The 19430-nt window shown below is 40.1% G+C and overlaps 1 protein-coding gene across 10 annotated transcripts in view; it reads left to right on the top strand.

Annotated features, from left to right (window-relative positions):
- Positions 1-19430, top strand: part of Sh3kbp1 (SH3 domain containing kinase binding protein 1) — a 343879-nt gene that overhangs the window by 204971 nt on the left and 119478 nt on the right. Inside the window, exon 1 of one of the 10 annotated variants that reach the window (XM_052726443.1) lies at positions 6024-6150. The exons of the other annotated variants lie outside the window; for them this stretch is intronic. Within the exon in view, the coding sequence (XP_052582403.1) occupies positions 6136-6150 (15 nt within the window). The 5' untranslated portion in view covers positions 6024-6135. Of the gene's footprint in view, positions 1-6023; positions 6151-19430 lie in introns of those variants that run through there. 10 annotated transcript variants of the gene reach the window in all.

The following is a 19430-nucleotide window of genomic DNA, read 5'->3' as shown; positions in this document are numbered from 1 at the left end:
GGAACCCAAGTATTCAAACATATGAGCCTATAGGGACCCTTTTCATTCAAACCACCATAGTCTCCAATCCTTTGAAGAGAAACAAGCTCTGGTGATCCCCAGGAGCTACTATATTCTTGGACTAATAAAACACAACTGGATAACATTTAAAAAATCATCTAAGACTTAACCTATTGGATATTCCTTATTTGGATGGAAAGATATGACATCTTTAGGGTAACTGGAAACTCCATGGCTTTCACTGAGCAGATCCACTATGATGCACTCTGGTTGAATAAAGCATATGGGGTTCTCAGACTTCAGTTTATTTATTTATTTATTTATTCCCATTGTATCCCTATTTCCTTGGAAAAGTGGGGAAGGGGTTGGTAGGGAATCGGAAACAGTATTACAGGGTTATTTTTAAATTATTTTTTTAATTGTGTGTGTGTGTGTGTGTGTGTGTGTGTGTGTGTGTGTGTGTGTGTGTGTGTATGTGTGTGTGTACATACACTCTCATGAGCCATGTGCCCCATGTGAGTGCAGGTGCCCGTGGAAGTCAGGAGAGAGCACCAGATCCCCTGGAGCTGGAGTTACAAGTGGTGGTAAGCTGCCTTACAGGTGCTAGGCATAAAACTCTGGTCCTCTGGAAGAGCAGTATGTGCTCTTAAGTACTGAGCCATCTCTCTACCCCCAGGGCTTACTTTATGACACATTGGATGCTTTCTTCTGTTTTATGTATGTTTGACATTCACTTTGTGAAACACTCAGCCTAGTGTGTTTTCTAAGAAATATTTAACTGCAGCCAGATCATCACCAAGATTTATATTCTCAGAAGCTCTTGCAACTGTATTTCTAAGGACTGTGGATAGAGCTCAGTTGGCAGAGTGCTTACCCAGCATGCAGAAAACCTAGAGTTTGTTCCTCAGCACTGCATAAACAAGGTGTAGTCTTGTAGGGTCATTCAGGAGGTAGAGGCTAGACGATCCACAGTTCAAGATCATCCTCAGCTACATAGTGAGTTTGAAGCCAGCCTGAGGCTGTGTGAAATAGCACCTCAAAACACACACACACACACACACAAAAACCCCTGTGTTTTTAGGAGACTGTATTAAACAGTCTGGCCAGATAGGCTAGGTTCAAATCCCAACTGTGCCTCCTTTTAGGACAATTTAGTCACACAGTGCTTTTATGTTCCTCATCTTTAAAATTAGAATAACAAGATGATCTGTCACGTAGGGGTGTTGTGAGGATTAAGTAATATGTACAATGATTAGAAAAGTGCTTGTCATATAGTAATCACTTGGTTAAGGTTCTTTTTACTAGAAAGGAGCTGTTATAAATAGCAATACCTTTTCTAGCACCATTGCTTTGAGAGAAGGGGGGAGGAGAGAGAGTGTTCATGTAGTGTGTAAATGTGTATGCCAGAGGTTGATGTCAGGTAGTATCTTCCTCAGTCATTCTCCACCTTTTTTTATTTTAAAGCAGTCTCACAGTGTCGCTCTGGCTGTTTGGAACTCACTCTGTACACCAGGCTGGCCTCGAACTCACAGAGATCTGGCTGCCTCTGCCTCCCGAGTGCTGGGATTAAAGGCGTGCGCTTCCTTGTCTGGCCTTCCTTCACCTTAGTTTTGGGGTCAGGGTCACTCACTGAAGCTGAGGCTCATCAGTTTGCCTAGACAGGGTGGCCAGTGAGTTACAGGGCTCCGCCTGCCTCTACCTCCCCTGCGCCAAGACTATGGGTTCACCTGCTGGGCCTGCTTTTACCTGAGTGCTAGGAATTCCTCATGTGTGCATGGCCAACACTTTACCAACTGAGCCATCTCTCCAGCCCAAATTTCCTTAGCTTTTGGTTATGGGAGATTTGAAACTCCAATAGTAGACTTGCATTTTGGTATACTTGTGGTAACTGTTTGTTTCATATTACCAAGTCTGAAGTCAGCCACTAGAAAGTAAATGCCATAATTTGGGACCTTGTCTGCATTAGTCACTATTGTATTTACAATTCCTTGAAAAAAATGTTAAAACTACTATGTATCCTTGGTCTTCAGTAAATGCTTGTGGACTAGATAAGTGAAGAGTGTGTTTTGTTTTAATCCAGTTAAAAGGATTATAAAGGAAAACTCATTGTGTTTGTGTTGTGCTTGTGGTCTAGCTGAAGATTGCCTTTTTCGTTTATTCATTAATTGCCTCACTTACTCATTTAATGAAGCATTGTCAAATTCTTTGCATAGATCATCAGTGGCACTCTGAGATTTCTCTGTAAATAATGAATGGGTGGCAGTCCACAATGAAAGATTGGCTAGGTGGTATGTCTAGAACAGTGTGGTTCTCAGCCTATGCGTTGTGACCCTTTGAGGGGGGTCACATATCAGACATCCTACATATCACATGTTTACATTACAATTCATAACAGTAACAAAATTACAGTTCTGAAGCAGCAACAAAAATAATTTTATGGTTGGGGGTCAGTACAAAATGAGGAACTATATTAAAGGATTGCAACATTAGGAACATTGAGAACCACTGGCCTAGATGCTATATTTACATATTAAATGCAGAATGGTTTTGCTTATTTGTTTGCCTGGATGATTATTGATTTGGAGTGGGGTAGGTCTGATCTAGTTAATTGGAATTTAACACTTCTCTCCTAAGTCATTCCTTGGCTCAGTCATCATTTCTAGACTTTTCTAGACTGATACCATGGATTGTCCCCAAACCTTTTATTTATGTTTTGTTTGAGACAGGGTATCATGGAGTCTAGGCTGGTTTTTCAACCTACTATGTAGGTGAGGATGATGATGAACTCTTGATTCTCCTGTTTCTGTCTTCCAAGATCTGGGATTATAGGCATATACTACTATGCCTGCATGGATTATCCCTTGATCTGACAAACTTGTGTGTATAAAGGTCCCTACAAGGCAAGGACAAGGACTACCAGAGTTATGTCCATATTATCAGTGAGAATCAGGAGGAAAGAAGTTTCCTGGGATGCTGAAAAGGAAGGAAGTATCTGGAGATATTTTCAAGGAACATGGGTACTGAGCAGAGTGTTCAAAGATGATGGGAAGTCATGGTCCTGGCAGTATGTGTATGGATAAGGAGAAAGCGTGATTACATTGAAGGGGCAAATAGGTAGATTGAATAGAGGGCAAGGACTGTCATGTGGTGATGGTGATAGGTAGCTGGAAGGGAAGTGGTGCCTCTTTCCATAAGATGCTGCCAGTCTGCTCATAGGCTGCACTTTTTCTGGGTGGGCTGGCACGTTGGTGGAGGAGTTCAGCTGTGTAGCAGCATGATTTGCACTTTAGGGAGATAACTAGGGAGGTGCCTGGGAATGTGTTGTAGAGATTGAAGAGGAAGTAGCTGGGAGAGTTGCCAGCCCAGGGCTCTGTGGTTGGTGACTAATTGGCCAGGCACCAGGAACTTCTAGTAGCTCCTGGAAAGGGGCAGATGGGCCCACCTCATGAACACTCTTTAAGCCAGGCTGCCATTGCCTGGGTTGGCAGCAGAATTGATAGAAGAGCCAAATTTCCTTTCAAAGAAAATTGTTCTCTGTGTTTGGGGAATCAAAAAGCCAGGAGTCAGCATTCTGTTATCTTTGTTCGTAGATGAACTAGCCATAGATAAATAAAGTTAGGAGGGCATTGTTTAATTACATTTGCATTTGTATATACATGCACATAATTGTGTATATGTATAAATATCACCTATGTGTTTCATTTATATATACATGGACATTCAACAAATTTATCTTTCCAATTAGTTCTTTTTTAAAAAAACAGGCTCTCATGTTGCCCAGGCCGGATTCAAGCTTCCTATGTAGTCCATGCTACCCTCGTACTTCACCCTCCAAATGCTCACTATAGGCGTGTGGTACTGTGTACACCTATCATAATTAGTATTTATTTATTTAGATTTTTGGAGACAGGGTCTCATGTAGCCAAATAAGCCCTTGAATTTACTATGAAGCTGTAGATGCCCTTGAACTCCCCAGCTTCTTGTCTCTGTTTTCCAAGTGATGGGAGGGATTACTGACCTGTGCCACCATGCTCAACTTTTAATTTGTTTTGGTTTTCTAATTAGTTTTTAAATTAGTTCTCCATTGTGGAATGGTTTTAGATTTATAGAGAGGTAGTAATACAGAATGTCTATGCACTCCATACCCAGCTTTCACTACTGTTAACAGCCCATGTTAATATGGTATCTGTTTCAATGCCTGAGCCAATGTCAATGTGTACTTACAGATTAAAGCCCAAACTTTATTCACGTACCCTTAGTTTTTAGCCCTTGTACTTTCTCTTTAATTCTAGGCTGTCATTCAGGATACTGCATCATATTTAGTCACCCTGATTCCTTGGATTCCTCTTGTTTTGGTGACCTTGGTAATTATGAGTTTTGTAGAGTGTTCTTAAATTGGCATTTGTCTGAAGGTTTTCTGTTGATGGAGGCTCATTCATGTTACATCATCTACCAAGGGCTCGTGCTATCAAAATCACTTCCCCTTTTCACTGTTGACCTTGTTCACCTTGACTGAGGTGAGGGTAGGCAGGCTTGTCCCCTGCGAAGTTTTATAGTTTTCTTTTATTTTGTTTTGCTTTCCTTCCATATTAGACTCTTCTGGAAGAAGTCACTCTGCGAAGCTGATACTTAGGGCCTGGGCACTTAGGCTGCATTTCACTGCGGGAGGAGTGTCGAAAGAAATGAATTGAAATTCCTCTGGGCTGCTTTGTCTGTTCCCTCTCATCCTAATTAGGTTTTGATAAGGTGATTTCTTATCTGTGTTCTGCATTCCAAATGCTAATTCCTCAGCTCTTGTGTCACACTGGTCATTTACACCTAGTGATATCTCCCACACTGCTTTTATGTAGGTCATATATAAACAGATCTGTGTCATATTTACTCAGATTATACATTTCTTGAGGACTGAGGCAACATCTCACTTAAAGCCACCTAGAGTTGGCCACAATGCAGGCAGTTAATAAGTATAGAATATATTATTTTTAAGTTAGATTAATTAAGAGACTTAAATATTAACCATGGTTCATTACTAAACAGGACATCAAAGTCTAAGAATACAAGAAACATGGCAAGAAGAAGATACTGCTGATTTGTGAAGTTGTCCTAAACTTGTAGTAGTGGCTAGTGATAATAGTAGCATTCTGTGTACCAGATTCTTCTGTAAGCATGTAGTCTTCTGTATATCATTTAGTCACCTAGATAATCCTGTAGGTCTGTGCCATTATTACTACCCTTTTGTAGTTCTGAGTCAAACTCGGAACCTTACACATGCCAGGCAAGTGTTCTGTTGCTGAACTATATCCTCTGTTCCATTAGTCCCATTTTATAGATGAGAAAATCAAGGTGAACAAAGTTTAATTTGCTCAAGATTATATAGCTTGAGAATGACCTAATTGGAATTTTTATCTCATGGCTTTTTTTTTTTTATCTTGTGGCTCCAGAGTTTTGAACTCTTCACCAGTGGGCTCTAAAGTCATTAAAATGGTAATTCATGTGGTATCTCATTTAGGGGAAAACAAGATGTTTAAATACTTCATTCTTGTCTGTTGGGATATTTCTGATGACATGATGGCAGTCTTACTGTTTTTCCTAGGGGAAGTATATCCATAAAGTAAGTGCTGTTTTCCCTTTAGTTTTTTTTTTTAATTTTTAGAGTAATTTTTGTATAGTATGACTGATTTTATTTCTATAAAAGTATTTGTACTTTTTATAACATATGTTATATATCCTCTACTACCCAGGCATGTAATCTGTTGAAAGATAGCTTTTTATTTTCCCTCTCACATTAAAAAAAAAACCCACAAGTGGTCACTGAGTCCTGCCAAATAAATACTCAGTGAGCTCCTTGTCCTAATGGTCACACCTTTGGGCACCGGGAGGCAACCTACATTGCTGCAGAGATGTAGGTGAGGGAGGAGGACTTCTGGAGAAGCCACCCAAGCCATGAATCGGCCCTGGCTTCCTGAACCAGAAACAAATGCAAGCTTTGTTCTTCCCATTCCTCATTTGGTCCCAAGTATGACTCAGGATTAGGCTGGGTCCTCAGGCTCCGTGCCTTTGACTGTTTGAAGGAAGTGGGAGGATTTCAGGGTAGTTCTGGGACCTTTGCAAACTGAAGAGAGGAGGCTTGGCTGCATGATGGGAGAAGAGGTATTTCTTTCTCTTTTCTTTTAGAGAGGAACTAGATCCTTTTAATCTGTGTCTTATGTATAGCATTCTATAGTAGGACTTGTTCTGTGTTTACATGGCTCTGTTAAAATGATGATGTTTGGGCAGCTGGAATCCCACAGTGGAGGGGGCAGTCGCTGTTGGATGGATTCAGAAAGAACCTTTCAAATGTAAGGGTGATTTTTCTAAAGTCAAATGTTGCACTGGAGCTATTTAGCTGTTTTTTGATTCCCGCCCCCCCATCCCACCCCACGGCTTTGGTCAATTTGGCTATTAATTTTTACAGATGTTTCCAATTTCTTTGTGCCTTGGTTTTCATGTGCTCATACTGCAGAGAGTAATTTAGATGGCAGTTTGCACAAGCAGTAACTAACTGTTGCACCATGTCACAGAGATGTTTAGCAATTACAGATGTTTGTGCAGTCAACAAATCCAGCTTGCTTTTCAGGTTAGTTTAGGAGAGAAGAACATCTCCACAGAACAAGCCAGCTCTGGGGCATTTCACCTTTGGGGGTCCCAGACATTTGGAGTTTTCCTTGTGAATGGAGAAACTGTGAGTAGTGATTTTCGGGGGCCATTGCACTGCTTACTTTGGAGATAAAGATATTTGCCTCTGTGGGGCTGAATGTTTATATTTGTGTTTGTATTTGTGGATTACTTGCTTTTCTAAAAGTTAGCCGGTAGAGAGTTGTCATATTTCTCTGAATCCTTAAGTTGGCCAGTAGAAGGTGGTCATGTTTCTCTGAGTCCTTCATTATTTGTCTACCTAAAAGCAGAAGTCTGTTATTTTCCAGACACAAAATAAAATTCCCTAAATAAACCACAGGATAAGAAAAGGCTTGTGATTACTGTGTGTCTTCCATAGCCCGGTGTCTCACTAAAAACAAGAAATTTAAGGGAAGAGGCAAAGTCTGTAAAATATGTCCCTTGATGTCTTTTTCTATTGGCTTTAACTTAAAACTTTTTGAAACTCTTTTTTAAAGGGAAAATAGTGTGGCAAGAATGAAGCTGATTGTTTCAGCACATTATTTAAGAATAAGAGAATTTCTTGATAGTTTTTTTTTAAATAGCATCCGTTGCTTACTTAGGAAGACAGAGACAGACATTTGAGGGAGCTCCACATGTTAAATAAAATAAAGTTCATTTGCAGTAGCTTGGGAGCAACCCCCAGGGAAAGAGATCTGACATTTGCTGGTCCTCCAGATGTAATTTTTCTGAGCTGATTCATTGTTAATTAATTTTTTAGATCGGAATTCAAAGTAATGGGTTTCTTCTTGATATCTTCATACATTTGTGTCATTATGCTTTGTTCTCGTTGGTCCCTCTCCACCATTGTCCTCTTCTGTCCCGGTCCTTCCATACCTTCTAACTTGTGATAAAGAACCCAGAGTTTAACTTTTGACGCAGGAAATAGCCAGAGCCCAGTAGGTTTTAAGATATGAGTGGGGAAGACTGAGTAGCTGCTGGTCCTCAAGGAGCTTATCTGGCCCTCAGGCAAGGCCCTGGAGATGGGAAAAGTAGAGTGCCCTGCTGGCCCCTGCTGGTTCCTGCTCTGCTGGTTCCCTCATGTTTCCAGGGCTATAAGGCTATAAGCTACTTACTGTAGGAGAGTGCTTCCTGAATCCATTTGCCTGTTGGTCAAAATTTAAATAGCTTTGTTGCTTCACTCATGTCAAAAGTTCTTTGCAGTAATAATAATAGTGAAAACAGTGCCTCATAGTTGAAGTATGTGAAGAAATGGAGACTACTCTTAGTCTCATATTTGGAGAAATTATAATTACCATTTTAATGTGTATTCTCCCGGACTTTTTCTGAGCCAGAATATGTATGCACGTGGGGCACACCTCTCACTAATCTTCCAACAACAGGGCCATAGTACATGCTTCCTGTTTTGAAAACTTAACGAGTATGGCTCACCTTTTTCTGTTAGGTAACTACATGGTATTTTTTAAGATCTCTAGCCATCAGAGAGCTACAATACTGTTCATTGAACCAAACTCTACTTCATATCTGCTTAAATTGCTTCTGTCATTAATAGTTTTTTCATACCCTTAATATTAAAAACTAAGAATGTTTTCTTAGGCCAGGCATGATGGCTTACATCTACAGTACCAGCACTCAGGAGGCTTAGACAGGGAAATTTCCATGAATATGAAAACACTCTGGGCTACATAGTTCCAGGCTAGCCTGTGCTAGAGAGTCCCTGTCCCAAACAAACATCCAATATTGTTGTGTGTGTATATATATGTATATACATGTATATATGTATATATATCATTACATCTCACCCAGTTATTTCCTTGATAAATTTCCTCCCTCCGTCCCTCCCTCCCTTCATCCCTCCCACCCTCCCATATTTCTTTCCTTCCTTCTTCCTTTCTTATTTTGAGGCAAAATTCCATATAGCTGAAGCTGGCCTGAAATTCACTATGTAGCTGAGGGTGATCTTGAACTCCTCATCCCTGCTGTTTCCACCTCCTGCATTCTGTGATTATAAATTTTCCCCGCCTGGTTCCTCAAGCTGAATTTTTTAAAGAGAAATTTCCAGGTCTAATGGCTTATGTGACTTTGATTTTATTTCAAGTGAAAACAACCTGAATATATGGTTTCTTTACTACCAGTGGGATAAAATGTTCACTTTTTGTAATGCTTCACACCTAGATTAACTTCCTTGTAGAAATAATCCCCAAAAGCTTTCAACAACTGGGTGTGGAATAGACACCTGGAATCCTAGCACGGCACAGACTAAGGCAGGAAGGATCTCCATAAATTCAAGGCAAGTCTGGTCTATGGAGTGAGAAACAGAACAAAACGAAACCCCCAAACCCAACCCCCTGCCCCCCCCCGAGTGTTCTCAAAGCTGCTTGTGGGATTAGCTCCATTCATACCATTGTGCAGCTGTCATTACTGTTAATTTCCAGGACTTCTGCATTTTGCAAAACTCTACCCATTAAACGTTACGCCCTATAGTTCCTTCCCCTAAACTGCTGGCAAACTCCATTTTGCTTTCTGTATCTATTCACTGGATCATATGATAATTTTAATTTTAAGGTAGTGGGGGACCTTCATAGTGTTTTCAACAGTGGTGGTACCACATTTCATTCTCACTAGCAGTCCACGGGTTTTCTAATTTTTCTGCATCATCTCTTGTCCACACTATTTCCTGCTTTTATTTTGTTTTTGATAGCAGCTATCCTAGCAAATGTCCGGTGTTTAATATGTGTCCATGATGGCTCTCATGGAAGGAGACGATTGCTATTTTTTTCATCTGATAACTGAGGAGTTAAAGAGTTGGGGAAAAGGTCTTCTGCCTCAGAGTCACCATTAAGTAGCCAAATATTTGCACAAGTGCAAAAAAAGATTGCACATCACTTGGAGGAAGAACCAGATCCCTCTTTTCCACACTCCTCAAAGAAACAAACAGGTAGTAGTATCCAGGTACTTTTCATGTGGGAAGTTTAAAACCAAGTAGGAAGGTTAAAATTTCTCCAGTGGGCTTTTGTTCATTCTAACTGATTTCCTCTTAGTGGGAAGAGTTAGCTATATGGTTGATTTTCTCTTGTCTTCTATTATAGAATTGCTCAGGAGTAAGAAATGGCAGTCCTTTCTTTTATGATATATTTGCTGAATTATTTATAAATGCTGATTGATATTATTCAATGGGTCATATAGTTATTGGCAAATATTCTGTCCTCTTTTGTTGTTTATTGACACTAATGATTATTTCATAATATTTATTCCTGAGATTGCTTGTTGCTTTTGGTTCTTGATATCCAAGGACATGCGTATATCTGGCTGGCCATTGGAATGATCATCCTTTTGTACTTAGCCTGATTTTCTGATATTCTCAACTAGTTGTAAAATAAGATTCTGACCAACTGAAGTTCAGTAGGTAGAATAAATTCAATGCTATAAAGAATTGGTGTCTTGAAAACAAACTATTCTGCTGATGTTAGTTGAATTGTATTGTGTTTTCTCACTTTTAACAAATTTAAATAGTAGAGCTTAGGAGGTCAGCAACTTGTATTTCTTCATGGCATTGGAGCCCATTTAATTGGTACAAAATTAATCCTTTGCTCAGGCCAGGTCCCCAAATAAATGTGTGCCCCTGCATGCTCTAGCCACAAATGGCAACCGTAAGCATACTTCCAATAGGTGCTTTGCACTCAACTTTAAAAGTAACAATTCATGAACAAGGCATGTGCCAGAATTTCTGTAAATGGCTCCCTTTCATCAAAAGGTCATCCTTAAAACCACTTCATGCGACCTACAATTCTGAGTGTTAATTGAAGTGTTACCTCGATTCAACTTACCCTTGCACTTGTAGGAATCCAGCAGGCAGGGTTTGGGAAAGTGATGGCGGAAAACTGAGGTCTGGATCACTTAGAAGTTGTTTTTCTGTTTTGTTCATTTAAGATTAGGAACTTGGAGGTAGGAAGGGTGAATTTACTGTTTCGCTTTCTTGTTCTTTCACTAGCTAAGCATTTTTACTCGCCAGTGATTTTAATGTTTTGCTCCATTTGTTTTGGTAGCATCTGTTCAGTCTGTTCTTTTTAGTTTGTCTTCTTAGTCAGGGCTACTTTCACTTTCCACCAGGCAACGGCTTCTCCTGGGTACCTTTTCTAGGCTGTGAGGAGAAACTGGTAATAACTGAAGTGATGACGCTGAGTGTCATGACTTTAGGGCCTGAAGTAGTTTCTCTGTTTCTCGAGGCACAGTGCTTAACCCTGTTCAGTTACTGCACTGGGAGAGCTACATGCCTCATAGATGTTGCATGTCTAATTTTGTAATTAATTTATTTTGCTTCAACCCCCAATAACACCTCTACAGTTAAGCATCATTAGAAGCAGAGAAAGAAGAGTTCAAACAACTGCAGGGTTTCGTGACCTTTGGTTATGTGTTGTTATTCTGAATAGAGACAAAATGAGGTTTTAAGAAAGTTAATGAGAGGCTGAGAGGCATCTAGGTCATAGAGGGATCACCAAGTTTCAAAGTATTATAGTTAAAAAAATGACTCTATGGGGCTGTAAAGCAGTGTGTTTGTGTGAAAGCAAACCTTGAATTTTGTCTGCTCCAACTCCCAGAACTTTGATGGTTGATCTTGCCATGGAATTGACTACAGAGAGGCCAGAGATATCCTGAGGAGCTATGAGACAAGGCAGTAAATAAAAATTAGTTTTTGAAAGATTATTTTAGATTCATATATTTTATTTTATGTCTGTCAGTATTTTCCCTGCACACACACACACACACACACACACACACACACACACACACACATATATATATATATATATATATATGCACCATATTTGTGCCTCTTACCCATAGAGGTCAGAAGATGGCTCACATCCCCTGGAACTGGAGTTATGGATGGTTGTGAGCCACCATGTATGTGCTGAGAATTGAACCTGGGTCCAGTGTAAGAGCAACAAGTGCTCTTAACTACTGAACCATCTCTCCAGCTCCCATAAAAACTAATTTCAACCTGAAACTAGATATCTGGAGTTGTGGACTTAGGCATTACAACCAACAGAGTTAGCTAAGCAATGTCTGTGAGGAAATTAGACTTCACAGCATTTGAGACTGTTCCCTGATTCCACTAATGGCAGAAAGGAGGAACCCCATAACTTGAATCATGATGATCAGGTTTTGGGAATAAGGGAGAAGCAGCCTGTGGTGAAGACTGATAAATTCACTTTGTTGGGCTATGGGGGTAAGAATGTAGAAATCTTTTTGCTATAAATCTTTGTAAATTTTAGGAGCATGACCAATCTAAAACATGTTTGCTAGAATCATATTAAATATACTATAATAAACCAGAAGTAACGAATGTATTGTTCATTCGAAAAGTACCGTTCCTGGTCTTTGTCCTCTTTTGTCCTCCGTGAATCTGTATTGTGTTTGCCCTGTGCGGAGCCTATAGCAGGGCTTTGTGTCAGGCACAGAGAGGAATTGCTGCCCTGGGAGCTCGCAGGCGAACATTGAAACAAGCATTCTCCATTGTGACAGAAGAGGACGCGGAATCACTGAAGACCAAAAATGCATTCATGGAGTTATTTTACTGGATATCTTGTCTTGTCTAGTCATCCTTTAAAAATGCCCCTTAAAAAGCAACAGAACCAATCATGCTTGTGATCCTAGAATTTAGCAGCTAGAGCTCAGGGTCATCCTCCACCACATAGCTAGTTTAAGACCAGCCTGGGCTACATGAGATTCCATCTCAAAAGAAAAAAGTAAAAGTTGGGCATGATAAGTGGTGCATATTTTTAATTCCAATACTTGTGTGGCAGAGACAGGTAGAGATCTCTGTGAATTTGAGGCCAGCCTAGTCTACATAGTGAGTTCCATGTTAACTGGCTACATAATGAGACCCTGTCTAAAAATTATAATAAAAACCAAACTAAAAAGTAACATAGTCAAATGAGAAAAGCACATGAGTAAAATTAGTGACTCCCTGTTTTCTTCATTTATGTGTTGTGTAGTTTGGTGTTTTTGTGTATGTTATAGATAAAAAAGAGAGACAGGAATATTTTAGCACAGAAGAGTTAAAACTTGAAAAATGAATGGTAAAAATGAAACATTTACCATTTGCTCATATGGTAAGGATCTAATTTGTCTAAAACTCAGGCATCTTAAAGAGAATTACAGCCTAGAGAGAACTGTGTTCTTCCTCCTTATATTTGCTGTTAAACTGACATTAAATGAATGAAATGTGAATGAATGTGAAAGACAGCCAAGTATAGACCATATTAAACTTCTGCTCTAGAAGACTAGAAATTATTTTTTTAATTCCTTATTAAAGTGCACTTATGGGGCTGGGAAGATGGCTCAGTGGGTAAGAACACTTGCTGTGAAGTCAAGGGGAGCTGAGTTCAAATTCCTAGCACCCATGTAAAATCTGGACATGGCTGTACATGCCTGTAACTGCAGCCTTAGCGGACGAGGATAGGCAGATCCTGGGAGCTTTCTAGCCTGCTAGCCTAGCCAAAACGGCAAGCTTCAAGTACAGTGAAAGACCTATTTAAAGAAAGTAATGTAGAGAGCATTAGAGGAATGCTCTCACCTCCTCCTCTGCCCTCTGGTTTCACATGCATGTACACATATACTCTGCAAGCACACAATTCAAATATGTAAAAAAACTATAAACATGCAAATGCTATATATTTTTAAAATGTGCATTTATTAGGGTCTGGGGAGGTGGCTGAGTTGGTGGAGTATGAGTATGAGGACCGGAGTTAGGATGCTTGTTTCAAAAAGAGAGAGAGCTTGGTGGCATGACCCTGCACTCCAAGCACTGTAGCACTAGGAGGTGGAGCCAGAGGCTATATGAAGCTTGGTGGTGAGCTAGTATTGCCTAATCTATGCACTCCAGGTTCAGGGGGAGACACTGTCTCAAGAAAATAAGTAATTAAAAGTGGAGAGCCATAGAAGCTGCTTGACATCAACGTCTGACCTCCACACACACTTGCATACATGTGTACATGCACACCCAAACATACATTCAAACACACAGATATAAGCATGCATACATACACATACATACATACACCATGCGCGTGTACACACACACACACACACACACACACACACACACACACACACACACTTTTTAAAAGAAAATGTATCTATCCAGTCTGTCCTCACCCCTAGCTAGAATTCCATTTTAGTATAAGTCAGTCTTGATTTTTTTAAAGAAAGCAAATCAAGATCATGTTAATTGGAAATGTTCCTTAAAGAAATGAAATGTCTATGAAACCTATGAAATTTCAGAATTAGGATATTCCTCAGTAAATAATTTCTTCTAACAGTAGTAGTCCTGTGTGTGATCACACTTGTCATTACTTGAAGCCATACTTATTTAAAGACTAGAAATGAAGAATCTGTAAGCATTGTTCTTTGAAAAAGATTTTAAATTTTTATTTATGTTATGTGTGTTAGTGTTTTGCCTGTATGTATGAATGTGCACCACATGTGTGCCTGGTGCCAATGGAGATCAGAGAGAGAGAGCTCTAAATCCCTTGGAAGTGCTACCATGTGGCTGCTGGGAATTGAACCCAGGTCCCCTGTAACTGTTTCTAACCACTGAGCCATCTTTTCAGCCCCTGTAAGTGTGGTCTTTGGTTATAGTTGAAGTTTCAAATATACTGTATTTTCAGAAATACAAATAAAGGATTCATGGGTTTAATTAGTAGAATAGGAAATACATTCTTGGCTTTGAAAATGTGATAAAATGTCCCAATACTTTATTTGGAACAGCATTAATTAGAAAAGATCTACATTGTGTACTTAGTCACTGAGGATATGAGCCAATGAAGAGCTCTAAGTGGAGGGGGTGACAAATGACAGCGTGTATTCTAGATGGGCAGTGTCTTACAAATTACCATCATGATTCATTTTACATCTGATGTTCTTAACATCCTCACTAATGACTTGGAAATAAAATGACCCAAATGAAAGCTTCATGTGACTACTAGCTAGGAGCTGTTGCAAGTCAAGTTAGACCTTCAGGAGAGACATCAGTAATGTGGGAAGGTAGATTGTAATGTTTAGCTATGTTAACACACTTTGTTACATCTCTTAGAACTTCATTTTCGCTGATAATTTCACTTCCCTGGGGTAACGGCTGAAGCTGTTTTTAAATATTACCTTTCAGTTGTTTGGCCATACATTTTTAACTGGTTGAGATCATACCACACATAGAATTGTTTCCACACACAGAATTTTTTTCTTTCTTTTTTGTTTAGCATTATATAAAATTTCCCATATCATTACTGACTTCTGTAAACATCCCTTGAATTGCTGGAGGGCTCAATCTTTTTCCTTTTTCATGGTGGCAGTACTAGGGATTCAACTTGAGATTGAACCCAGGACCTTGCACATACTAAACAGGGGCTGTACCAATAAGCTCTGCCTTCAGCCCCTAAGGCCCTATTGGAAAACTTTTAGAAAACTACATTCATTTCTTTATTTTCATTCACACTCGTATCCTCTCCCCCCCCCCCCCCCCCCCGCCCCGTCCCCTGTGTGTTTGTGTGTGCGCGCCCACACGTGCATGCTGACTTGCTGGAGTCAGTTTTATTCTTCCACTCTGTGGGTCTTGGAAGTGGAACTCGAGTCATCAGGCTTGGCAACGGGCAGCTTTCCCACCGAGCCGTCTCTCCAGCCCCCTTGCTAATCTTGAAAGAAGCCTTTCAGTGCTGCTTTGGGTGAGAGGCTTGGTCACTTCCAGGTAGCGAATTATGAATTCAACCTTTCATGCTAAGTATCTGTTAGTAATTTCCAAGTCGCTTTAAAACTCTGTACCATGTGAGTGTGTGGTCTCATCTGACCCGTTACCTTGGGAGGAGTATCTGTTTGGCCCAGTAATATAGAATTTCTTCATCCATTACTGAATGGATGCCAAGCTTTGTAAAAGATGGCTTGGGATAGTGTTCTGTGGTGGTGTGTTTGCTCCTGAGTATCAAAGTTCTCAATAAAAGGCTTTCTGTTCTCAGACAACAGGCCGTTTTCCCCAGACACACGCCTTGTTGTTTTTCCATCGTCAACAGTAGAGAACAGTTTGGGTGCAGCCAGAAGCAGCTGGCCTGGACGCACACTTGAGGGTCCTCCGGGATGTTGTTCTGACCACTCACTGTAGGTGCCACCTTTATTGACTGGAAATGTCTAGGGACTGTGGGCTTTGGCCTGCCTCAGTTCTCCTCTCCCACACTAATCTTCGCCTCCCAGGCAGCAGCAGCTCTGTGGCAGTGACTGCTATTTTTCATCTCTTTCCCACTTTCTAGATTTATCGGTTTCCTCCAGGCGTGTCCCTGCTCTGTGACTGTCTTGTAAAAGCTGTTCTCCTGTCCCCAAGCAAAGGAATGGGCAGCTCGCCTACCACTGTGGGGGGAGACTATTGTAATAGAGCATTTTTTAAAACTAAAATTCACATAAAGGTGATACGATGATTGATTTCCCCCATTTGTGTGTGTGTGTGTGTGTGTGTGTGTGTGTGTGTGTGTGTGTGTGTGTGTGTGTGTGTGTGTGTGGTGTGCATGTGTATGTATATGTGCATGCCTTTTTTTGTATATGAAAGTATTTGGGCACATGTAGGAGCCTGAAGTTGATATTGGTAATAATCCTCTATTGATCCCTCTTCACCTTCTTCGTTGAGGCAGGGTCTCTCAATCAAAGCTGGAGCTCTCTGATATGGCTAGTCTTGATAGGAGGCTTGCTCTCAGGATCCCTGTCTGTACTTTTCTGAGACTACTATTACAGACAGGCTGCCAGCTCACCAGGCATTTGATGTGGGCTCCTAGGATCTGAACTTAAGTCCTTGAACTTGTACAGCAAGCGGTTTAAACATTGAGCAGTTGCTAGAGCCAGATTGAGTTTTTAATTCAGTAAAATCCAACAGCAAACACTTTACATACTTGTCATTGTATCCTTCTAGAAAATCCATGACTTTTTTTTATCATTATCTTCATTTCAGAAGAGGAAACTGACATATGGAGAAATGAAGTAATTTGCCTGAGATCACGTAGCCAGTAAAGCTGCTTTTAGAGACCATTTCTACTCAGTACAAACTTATTACTAGATGCCAAAAGAAAGGATTGATTTGTTTCACTGTGATGTTCCTAGCACCCCCATGAGGCTATTTTCTGATAGATGGTGAATCACTGTTTGCCAAGAAGTATTTAGCTTATTCAATTCATAAGGTATTTGGAGGATTTAAAGGTGCCCAGGACAGCCCTCCTCCATCATATCTTCTCATCCTAGTTAATGAAACAGACATAGAAAAAGTCAGAAACCAAAGGTCAAGGACAATAAGATCTCCTCTTACATAGGAGGGCACTTCTGTCTTGTCATCTGAGACATTTTCATGGGAAGCACAGAGTATGGGTTTGATTTGCCCCCATTGTTGAATATGTCCTGCTGACATGTGACAGGAATGCCCTGATTTTCCGTTGATTTGACCTCTCTTCGGAGAATCTCCATTCCTTTCTTGACTATTTTTGATGTTTCTTTTATTTTCATTTGTATTTAGTTATGTGTATGGGCATTTTCCTGCATGTATGCACATGCACTATGTGTGCCTGGTGCCTGCAGAGACCAGAAGACATTAAAGCCTCTGGAACCAGAGTTACAGATGTTGTAAACCACCATGTGGGTGCTGGGAATCAAACCTGGGTCCTTTGAAAGAACAACCAGTGTTCTTTACTACTGAATCACCTCCAGTCCTTTAAAAAAAGACTTATTTTATTATGTTTAAGTGTGTGTATGTGTGTGTGTGTGTGTGTGTGTGTGTGTGTGTGTGTGTGTGTGTGTGTGTGTGCCAGTGCTCATATGCATGCGTGTACATGTGGGTACTGGTGTTCGTGAAAGCCAGAGGCATTGAATACCTTTGGAGCTGTAGTGGTTGTGAGTCACCAGACAAGAGTGGTAGGAATCAAACTCGAGTCCTCTACAAGAGCAGTGCACACTCGTAACTGATGATCCTTCTCTCCAGCCTACCTTTTCTTTTAACTCCTTGTATAGCTCAGGCTAGCCTCAAACTCATGGTCCTCCTCCATCAACCTCCCAAATGCTAGGATTGCTGGCATGTTGCCAGCATGCCTCACTGAGATTTCTATTCTTGAAATATATTGGAGTCGCCTTTCTAAGTCTGTTGCTATGTGCACAGAAGACATATCAGGTGTATGTATACCTGACCTTTAAGAAACTCGTATTTTTAGTCCATGAACCTGAACTCATATAATAAAAAATACCTAAATAATAATAAATACATAAATAAAATAATAATAAAAATAATACCTAAAAATAACACCATAAAGCCTTCTTAAATATATTATATGTGTACATGTTTGTGCACATGTGTCTAGAGGCCAGGGATCTAGTTCCTGCATTGTTTTTTAGGATCGATGTTCACCTTGCTTTTTGAGTCAGGATTTCAGTGGGACCTGGAGCTTAACAACAGCCTAGACTGGCTGGCCAGTGAGCCTCAGGAGATCCTTTAGTTTCTGCCTCCTCAATGCTGGGATTACAAGTGTGCACAATCCTACCTGGCTTTCTATGTGGTCTCTGAGGGCCACACTCTGGGCTTCCTGCTTACACAACAAACACTTTATGGACTGAGCTATCTCCTCAGTCCTTAAATAACTTGGGATGTATTTTCTCTGCCCTGTAAGTTAGGGGAGCCCATATGATTATTCAAAAGGAGTGTTATTCATTAGAAATCTGTGGAGCTGTTGATGAAAATAAAGAATGACTTACAATATTAAGGCTAGAACCACTTTGGCACTAGCCAGATTTGGTGAATGGAGTCAGCAGGTTATCTTTTAGAGGAGTATTTCACTAACGACTGAGGCTATACATAGTAGCATAGATACCTCATATAAATGGATGTGTAGCTGGGCTTGTAGTTCAGTGTTAAAGCACTTGCCTAGAAAGCACGAAGCTCTGGGTTCAATTCTTAGCACTACAGAGTAAATGGAATTCTACAATACAGTCATCCTTGGATATTTATGGGGGTTGTTTATAGGCGCTCCCACCAATGGATATAAAAACCTATGATGTTCATCTCTTATAGAAAATATAAATAGTTGTTATACTGTATTGTTTGGGAAATGATAACAAGAAAAATATCTGATGATGTAACATGGAGGCAATATCTTTCCCAAGGATTTTAACTCTGGAGTAATTGTGTCTATGGACACAGAATCCACAGATGCAGAGGAGTTTCTGTGTCCATGCCCCACTCCTTGGGTTTCTTTTTTATGACTGGCTTCATTCACCTAGTATAATGCTCACTAGATCATTGATGTTATGGTGTCAGACTTGCCTTTTTAAGGCTGAATAGTACTCCATTATGTGCTCTAAGATTTTTTAAGATTGTGGTTCACTTGAAAACAATGTGATAAATCACAGCTCCAAGTGGGACCTGCTTCGGACTTAAGCTGCTTCATTTTCCTTCCATGCTCTGAAGAGCTTTCTCTGGAAATTCATTCTAGGCAAAGAATTTTTAGGAGACAAACTCGATTAAACAATTTACTTTAAATTTGTCAGGTAAAAAGGATGTGTTTTTACATGTGTCAAGAGCCTCTCATACATACATATATAATATATATATATAATGTTTTAGTTTTCAAATGGGAGATTGACTGGTGTTTTCACAGGAAGCTAAATGTTCAAAGCTATTACAAAACCTATTATTTTGCCACTACGTTTCCGCACTAGCAGCAGAGCACAGAGAAACATGTCTTCTTTGACCCTTTCCATTA

Source organism: Peromyscus californicus, unplaced genomic scaffold (assembly GCF_007827085.1).
Source record: "Peromyscus californicus insignis strain IS unplaced genomic scaffold, ASM782708v3 Scaffold_10__1_contigs__length_136768540, whole genome shotgun sequence".
NCBI lineage: Eukaryota > Metazoa > Chordata > Mammalia > Rodentia > Cricetidae > Peromyscus > Peromyscus californicus.
Note: the sequence above shows the minus strand (reverse complement) of the source record. Positions and strands in the feature narration are given on the sequence as shown.